General features: G+C 40.9%; 1 protein-coding gene across 3 annotated transcripts; it reads left to right on the top strand.

Moving 5' to 3' along the window:
• Positions 1–434: 434 nt before the first annotated feature.
• On the top strand, positions 435–8251 carry LOC148031811 (vacuolar protein sorting-associated protein 2 homolog 3-like). Of its 3 annotated transcripts, XM_087685484.1 has the most exons (13): positions 435–610; positions 752–796; positions 1728–1762; positions 1856–1906; positions 1999–2019; positions 6582–6686; positions 6797–6868; positions 6982–7053; positions 7239–7319; positions 7445–7480; positions 7574–7632; positions 7741–7819; positions 7964–8251. In XM_087685484.1, the coding sequence occupies exons 1-12, from the start codon at positions 577–579 to the stop codon at positions 7790–7792; spliced, it is 663 nt and encodes a 220-aa protein (XP_087541610.1). In that variant the 5' UTR covers positions 435–576; the 3' UTR covers positions 7793–7819; positions 7964–8251. The 3 variants fall into 3 exon arrangements, with proteins under 3 accessions (XP_087541610.1, XP_087541609.1, XP_087541611.1); XM_087685483.1 differs by having other exon boundaries at positions 7741–8251; XM_087685485.1 differs by lacking the exon at positions 1999–2019 and having other exon boundaries at positions 439–610; positions 7741–8251.
• Positions 8252–8600: the final 349 nt, after the last annotated feature.

Here is an 8600-nt window from a genome sequence, read left to right as displayed (position 1 = left end):
TGGCTTGAGTTGACTTATCCTCACTAGGTTGGTGGCAAACAAGTTTCGTTTTCTTCAGATGGGTTTGCATCAAACCTCTTTCCATTGTGAGAACTATTAGACAAAACCACTTGCATTTGTACTCATAAGTTTGGCATTGTGTCCTACACTCTCCTCCATGAGAACAACCTCCCCTTCTGAGGAGAGCTTGTCAACAATGGCCTTGGCAAACTTCCATGCAATCAACTCCATTGAGGAGCGACGTGGACATGCTCATTTCTTAAACCCTCACTTATGAAGAGTTACTTTTCACATGTATCTATTTACCTCCCTCATCCTAGCCGCGAAGCATTTAGAACCTTTTCTAGCTAGAGACTTGAAGAACAAGTATGCTAAGCAAGCAGGTACTAGGATGCACTAGTGTGTGAAGCAGAGCAGCTAAATACAACGGTCGAATTCAAAGGTTTGAAACGAAAACAAAGACGAAGGCATTTTATATTTTCTTAGCTCCATTAATTCATTGTTCTCTTGCTAGTGCTGCTCCTTGTTGCTGCTGTTTTCCTCAAGGCGGGCAGCGCTGTGTGCCTCAGCCCAGCCATGAACCTCTTCAGGAAGAAGGCCACCGCCAAGGGTACGTGGTTTAGACGCTCTGAGAGAGAGAGAGAGAGAGAGCGAGAGAGAGAGAGTCTGCATTTGTAGCATGCAGAAGAGACTTTAGGCCCTTCTGATGTCGCTGCTTCTCTCTCTTTCTCTTTTTCTGTGTTGACGACAGATGCCCTGCGCACAAGCAAGCGCGAAACCGCAGTCGCGACAAGAGGTCATTGCCTTTCTATTCCCCAAGCATGTTTTTTCTCCCCCTTTTCTCCTTCCTCATCGCATCATTGGAAAGTTATGTATAATCACAGTTCGGTGGGAGAGAATATTTTCGGAAATTTGTTATAATTGCATTGTTGTGGAAGAAATTTTCATAAGTTAGTGCCACAGTCCACATTCACCGATTCTGAAGAAGCTGTCTGTTTTCGGTTGATGTGGAAGTCTCCTTCTGCTTGGCCTATCAATGCTAGACCATTGCCTGTGGAATGCTAACATTAATCTCGCCAGGATCAGCTGTCCTGCAGTTGTAATAAACAGGCTCTCTCTTTCTCTCTCTCTCTCTCTCTCTGACAAATCCTATTTGATGTAGCCATCCCTTTTGGATTTGGTGTCAAATTCCCTTTAGGTTGTGATCGTTCTTGCCCAATTGAAGGCTTTAAGTTTTGCTTCAAGAACACCAAGAATTCCCAATGTATGCACATCAGGGACAGCTTAATTATGTACACTATTGTGCTAGTTATGCATAGCTGTCACTGATTTGTGTTTATGTCTTTGACATGGACAGGCCTGCAAGTGCGTGATAGATCTAGTGTCCATCTTGTCTAACCTCCTGTGTTTGCATTGTATTGGATCATCTTCCTAGGGTTCTCTAGTGTGGCCTTACAAGGCCGTTTCAAGTGCAAGTGTTGCTTGCGTGTATCTGCTTTCACTGACTCACCAAATAAGTAGACGAGGGTAGGCAAGTTCTCCCATAATCTCTTGATTACTTGTTGGATGTCCATGACAAGGAAGGCAGAAATGTTATCCAAGGCCACGTAGTTAGTGCCCCTTAAGTGTTTGGATCCATCTTAATCGACTGGAATTCTTTGTGAGGGACTGAGGGAGAGGAATGAGAGAGGGATGACTTATTGTTTCTATAATTTGAACTTACTTAGGCATTGAACGAGAAATTGGAGCTTTGCAACTAGAGGTATTTGAAGCAATATTTAGCCCAGTCTTTGTCGATAGGGTGCTTTTGATGGGACGCTTCACACAACATGCCTTAACTATTTGTTCTTTACAGGAAAAGAAACTTGTTGCAGAGATTAAAAAGACAGCTAAGACAGGCAATGAGGTTTGGTTTCTTTCCATCAACAAAATCCCGTCTTTCTTTTGTTTCTAAGTCTTTTAAATTACAACGTCCATCTCTTATCTACATGAGTGCAGATTGAGTTGACTCACTCGAGGGTAGGGACTTCCACCATGTATTTTGTGGAGACAAACATACCATGTATGTGCACACACACACACACGCACACACACACGCACAGAGCACATGTCCAAAAACCATACCATGTCACTATATTGTCACTATGCTGTGTGGACTCATACTTGTTTCAAGTGGAAAAGGTAAGGACATGTTGTGAGTGATATTGGAATGTAAGGCTCTTAGATAAGACATCATGATAAGCCCTAGACATTGGTAGGGTAAGTTTAGACATTGGAAGTGGTCTAATCAAATAGATTAGATGGTTAAAAGATAGCCTGAGTGAACTTGGCTACGCATCTATATCTACTATCAAGTGGGAAAGAGTACATGAAAGTAGAAAACACTCAATGCAAGTTCACTTTTCGCAAATGCTATCCTACATTTAACATCTATTTATAGCACTATCATAGCTTTATAACTATCTACATGTGCAATACTTCTAGCTTCTCTCTCTTTTTTGTGTTTTACTCAATTTAACTTCTGCAGTTTTTGCATCTTTGTAATTTAATGCTTTCTACACAGAATTAATGGCTCATGTTTTGTTGCTTATATCTACATGATAGTAGTTGGTAACATTCGCTACACATGCTCTGTTTCTTGTCCTCCTTGTTGCTCAGCTGTGTGGTTGTCCTTTCTTTTCTTACTTGGTAATCCTTTAGTATCCCAATTTACTACTCTTAATAAGCATTACAAGACAGCAATCTAATCTTGCAAATGATGACATTCATAGCTAGAAACTAACATTGTTGCACTTCAGTCTCATGCTTCATGCTTCTCTTTGTCACTTTGTTTCCAAGCTATCGACTATGACATGTTTCTCGAGGAGACATACAAACATTTCACAATGACGATTGACTTTCAACTAGTGAGATGCAAAAGTTGAGCTATCCAATGATTAAAATTCTTTTTGAAATAATACTCCCAAGTGCACAACTCATTCCTCAATAAGCTCTCTTACACAATGGAATCGAGTATTCATTTGTTTCATGCAGGTGTGAAACACATGGTTGGTTTCTTATTCTTTATTTGCTCTATTTGTACATGATGGCATTATTTTGATGAGTGTTGTACTTTCTAAGTGATTTAGCATAGTTTTTCCTTGCAAACAATACTCCCATTGCACAATTTCATCCTCAATGAGCTGTTGTACATATTATGGTATGTTGTTTCAGGAGATGTTCAGCAGCCTTAATCTCCCACTCCTCTTTTAGATGATCGGGACCCTATCAACCATAAGGAAGCTTTAGATATTGTATGAGGTTCCCTTGACTATGCATGCCATGACCCTCTGTGGACAGTTGTAGTAGTTGAAGTTCAAGCCTAAAGATACTATTTAGCCTTGCTTGCTTCATGTTACACAGGTATAGGATTAGTTTTAGCACATGCAATTTGCACTTCCAGAGGCTCATATTGTGAGGGTTGTGCTTTGTAAGCTTCCTCTAGAGTTTGATGTTGTAGCCACTGCTTTGTGGACTTAGACATCATCAATGTTAGTCAGTTTCACATAAATGTCCTCTAAGTTGCTTGATTATGAGATGTCCTTGAGATTACAGGGGAGGTTTCCGTCATGCCCTGGTAGCCACGATGAGACATTTACAGCTTCAGAGAGGGGTGATAGGAAGAAGAAGTTGAAGTCCTAGTGCTATCACTATGGTAAGAAGGGACATTTGTGTAAGGATTGCAAGGAGCTATTGGCTTCATGAAAGAAGAAGGAGAAGAAAAAGAAGCAAGATGTGGACTTTTCTGACAAGTCAGCCTCATCCTCAACCTCCTTTGACTCTCAAAAGGCCTAGCCATGGAAGGGGTCATCTTCTTCAGAGAAGGACAAGGGGCTAGCCGCCCTCTCCTTCTGTTGTATTTCAAGAAAGATGCACTTGTCGCTTTTGGCTTTAATCTCTAGTTTGGAAAATTGTGCATAGTACTCGAGTACAATCCATGAATGTGCCTTATAATGTTTTTGTCCTAGAAAATTTGTAGTCAATGCAGGCAAATCTAGCGATTATGTTGCTGAGTAAGGTAGTGAGCTTTATTTGTGGAGAGCTCCTCCTCCTGGAAACTTCGATAATTGATGTACATAGAAGATGAATAACCAACATGGGGGTCTACAATGCGAGCCATGTGCGGCTCACAAATGAAAGACAAGCTGACAATATTCTTCTTTGGCTGTGTGGATGGGAAACCTTAGCTCTTTCACTGTTTGCTGCTTCCAAAAATATCTCATCAAAACTAGGCACTTTGATAGCCTTTTGCAAACCTAACACACCCTTTGTAAAGTATTTTTAGCTTCCATTGATGAAAATGGCAACCACTAAAGATCGAATGAAGATTATTATTTTTCTAATTATTTAGGATTTTGTTAGTGTAATCCATGTTTGGTGGAAGGAGTTTTAGCAGTCAAATGAAGAGGTATTGTCTTCTAACCATTTATTGATTACAGCCCCCACTAGGGATAAAATGAATAGTTCTTGCCTTCCAATTATTTAAGATTTCTTTAGTGCAGTTCACACCTACAACCTGAACTTTTATCCCCCTAGGAGGGTGATGCTACAATCTCCTATTTGCTCTTGGAGCTACTATCCATGTTTTTGACTCTTTTAACTCACCTTATCCCTTGTCATGTGAGATATGGAGGCATGAAGCCCATTGTATCATGTTCAACTTACCCTTTGATCATTTATTCATTCATTTGTCACTCTAAGCTATCTTCAGCTTGAGTTCTATTGTTTATTGTGTTTCTTGTACATTGTAAGTTTTCTATCTTTGTTTAAGCATTTGTCACTCTAAGCCTTTGATCATTCATTCATTCATTTATCACTCTAAGCTATTTTCAACTTGAGTTCTATTGTTTACTGTGTTTCTTGTACATTGTAAGTTTTCTATCTTTTTTAAAGCATTTCTTTACACACTAGGCCTCAAATGGCCACATAGGTCTGCTGTACTTAGTGTGTGTGCCTTGCCATGTGGCTATCATGTGTGCTCGGGACAAAAAATTAGGTTGCCCCCATAGGATTTAGTAAATGCCATTGATAGGAACATAGACACAAGTGATAGGGGATGGGGACGGTGACGAAGATGTGGATGTGAAACGAGGGATCGGGACAACATTAAAAAAGTCAAAATATGCTTTAAATTTTAATAAATTTTTGAACCTAACTTTGAAATTCAAATTTCCACATAATGAAGATGGGGTTGGCAATGGTGAGAGTACTTTGCATTGACTTTGTAGAGACAGGTAAGAAGTCATGGGGTTGGCTATGGATAGATGTTTGGCTAGACAATTGTGGGGGTTGGCTGCGGACAAGTATTTGTGTTGTCAATTTGTAGGATACATTTTCTACATAGCACCTTAATAGTTGCATTTGTAGTTGGTTAGGTTGCATTTGTAGTTAGCCATGCAATGGGTCATAGACATTGGACAACTTTGTCACAAAGTGCCGTCACATTCTCGTCATGAATAGCATGAGCTGTCACATGATGCATCATGTCCCCATCACCTTGTGACTCTTGTAAAAGTGAGTGATGTTACGAATGTTGTCACAAGCATCGCATTGTACAGAGCAGGTCAGACAGCAGTTTTGGGCAGTCACTAGGTTTGAACAGCAATTTGGGTGGGCGGAATAGAAGGCAGGGAGACTGATTTGCCACGTGGCAGGCTGCATTCTTTGCAGCAGCATTGTAAAGAGAAGATCAGACAGCAGTTTTGGGCAGTCACCAGGTTTGAACAGCGATTTGGGTAGGCAGATTAGATGGCAGGCCAGACTGATTTGCCACATGGGAGGCTGCATTTTTTGCAGAAGTTCTTTTTCATTATTTTAGTACTTTTTTCAGTCAGCCTGTTTATTGTAGCCATTGGCCAGTTTTGACTTGCTGACCTGATCAGATTTTATATTCTTTTTTGCCTATTTAGGCTGGCCTGCCTGACCAGGTTGCAGTCACTTCAGTTTTGTGCAGGTTTAGAGAGATCTCCATCTGGCTATACTCACACAGCCCTTGTAAATACTGCCTTTTGTATTCAGCATTTATTCTCTACATTTTTCAGCATTCTTTCTCTCTCTCTCCTCTCCGTTGTCACTTTCTTTCTTTCAGTTCATTCACATGCTTCCACATTTGCTATCTGCAAGGAAATAGAAGTAGCTCAAGGTACACAAAAACATATATCCACAAGTATCACTCCAATCTCATTTTTATTGAGAGTGAGTTGGATGAAATAATAATGAGTTGGGGGGTGGGGGGGGGGGAGGGGGGGGGTTGGTGTGTCTCATCCTAGAAAATATGAGGTAGTTGTTTGGACATGGCTTGGCTTTCCTACGTTGGTCTCTCCACAAGTGACGACTTGGCTTTGCAAAATTGCATGTGGGCATTGTATATTTTGCACTGCATTTATGTCCCGTCCAATGGCTCATAGGCTTCAGTTTGTCATTGTAAGAGCTCGTTGACATTGTCTTTGAGAGAGAGAGAGAGAGAGAGAGAGAGAGAGAGAGAGAGAGATTCCATTTCTCATTAGGAAAAAAAAAAAAAGAGATTCCATTTGCTTGTGTAGGCAGCCACAAAGATTTTGGCAAGACAGCTCATTAGATTAAGACAGCAGATTGCAAAATTGCAGGGTAGCCGCGCACAGATGCGCGGGGTAGCTACGCATACACAGGTCATTTCCAAAGCTTTTATCTGTTTTCTGAAGTGTCTTTTACTGGTTACTGGTTCACATCACTGTTTTCAAGCTACATATGTACGGGGATTTATGTTATACTTATGCAGGCAATGTATGCAAACACTGCGGTCTCGGGTGCTATAAAAGGAGCAAGCAAAGCTATGTCAGCAATGAATAAGGCAGGCCTCAATTCTAATCATTACGTTTATTTTGCAAATTTAAGTTTCATGCCACACTGGTGTTGATTGAATTTGTTCTAAGAATTATGAGGTTTGATTGGTCTTGGTTTCAGCAAATGGAACCTGCGAAGCAAGCCAAGATAATGCAAGAGTTCCAGAAGCAGTCAGCACAGATGGACATGACGGTATGTTTATTTCTTTACAACTTGCAAGGTCAAGTTCTTCCAAGTCCTATTGTCTGTGCTATCACGAGGGATCAATCACCTCGGCCATAATAGCAATATGTGTATGTGCTATCACGAGGGATCAATCACCTCAGCGATAATAGCAATATGTGTATGCTCCTTACCGATTTAAACGAGGGCTGCAGACAGAGATGATGTCGGACTCAATCGATGATGCTTTGGACAATGATGAAGCTGAAGAGGAGACCGAAGAGTTGACCAATCAAGTAATTCGATTCCCTGAGTCCACTTCTGATTGGAGGCTTTGCTCTCTCTCTCTCTCTCTCTCTCTCTCTCTCTCTCTCTCTCTAGTTAGTGTGGTTGTAATGGAGTTCTTGTTCTCGTTTTTCAGGTGTTGGATGAGATTGGGATTGACATTGCTGCTCAGGTCATTATTTATGCTGATATAGCTACAGATATGCTACATAAAGAAAGCACAAATGGGGCGAGTCTGATGGTTTTCTGTGGTCTGTGTTTGCAGCTCTCTTCAGCTCCGAAGGGAAGAAGTAGTGCAAACAAACGAGCTCAGGGCATTGGAAGGTCTGTTTGACAGTAGATGACTTCAGTGGACAGAGTTATATGAGAGAGAGAGAGAGAGAGAGAGAGAGAGAGAGAGAGAGAGACTCATGCATGTCGTAGTGTGTGCAGCTCTGGTGTGGATGATTTAGAAGAAAGACTGGCAGCTTTACGCAACGTATGAATGAACGGGTGATCGTCATACGTCATCGTGCGTCTTTCTCTCTCTCTCTCTCTCTCTCTTGTAAATAAACAAGCTTGCAAGAATTGTGCCATCATTACAAAAACTGTAGCGTGCCGAAATCTCTCTCTCTCCATCCTCAATTGGAACTCTTATATTGAATGTACGCTCCAGATTTCCAACATCAGTCATGCCAAAAACACAAGGACAATTCTTAATTGGAAGTGCACAAGGAAATCAAATACACCTATAGAAAACAGAGAAGACATAATGAGACCCTCTATTTGTCATTATTACTATTATGGTTTGGAGAAGGCTTGAAATTCGAATGTTGTAAGGTGTCTCAAGATTGTATCTAGGGTTTGAACTCACGTACCCATGTACACGGGCTTGAAGAGGGCTTGCAATGCTTGGTGGACACATTGTGAATTGAATAAATGCATTGGTGTGGTCTTCAATGTGTATTATTGTTGAGCCCATTGCAAGTTGTATGCATTGGTGCGGCCTTCAGTGTGTATTTTTATTGAGTCCATTGCGAGTGTACTATGTTGGCTTTCCTTGTTCCTGTCACCACCATTGTGAGTGAGTTGGTGTATCTAGGTATTGTAGAACACATTGTTTGTATGTGTCAACTTGATTGATGCTTGTGCTTGTTGGGCAACTCCTTGTAATAATAGCCCATCCAGGTCCAATTTACAAGGCCCTTAATAGTGATTGCATTGTGGATGTTTATTACTTTGTTGGATGTTTTGCTTTGTCAATCCTTGGTCACAAATATGTGTTTTTCACGTGTGGTTTTTTGGCTCTCTTG

Source organism: Lygodium microphyllum, chromosome 9 (genome assembly GCF_053477565.2).
Source record: "Lygodium microphyllum isolate KBCC chromosome 9, Lygodium_microphyllum_v1.1.10, whole genome shotgun sequence".
In the NCBI taxonomy this organism is placed as follows: domain Eukaryota; kingdom Viridiplantae; phylum Streptophyta; class Polypodiopsida; order Schizaeales; family Lygodiaceae; genus Lygodium; species Lygodium microphyllum.
This window is presented reverse-complemented; position numbering and strand designations above follow the sequence as displayed.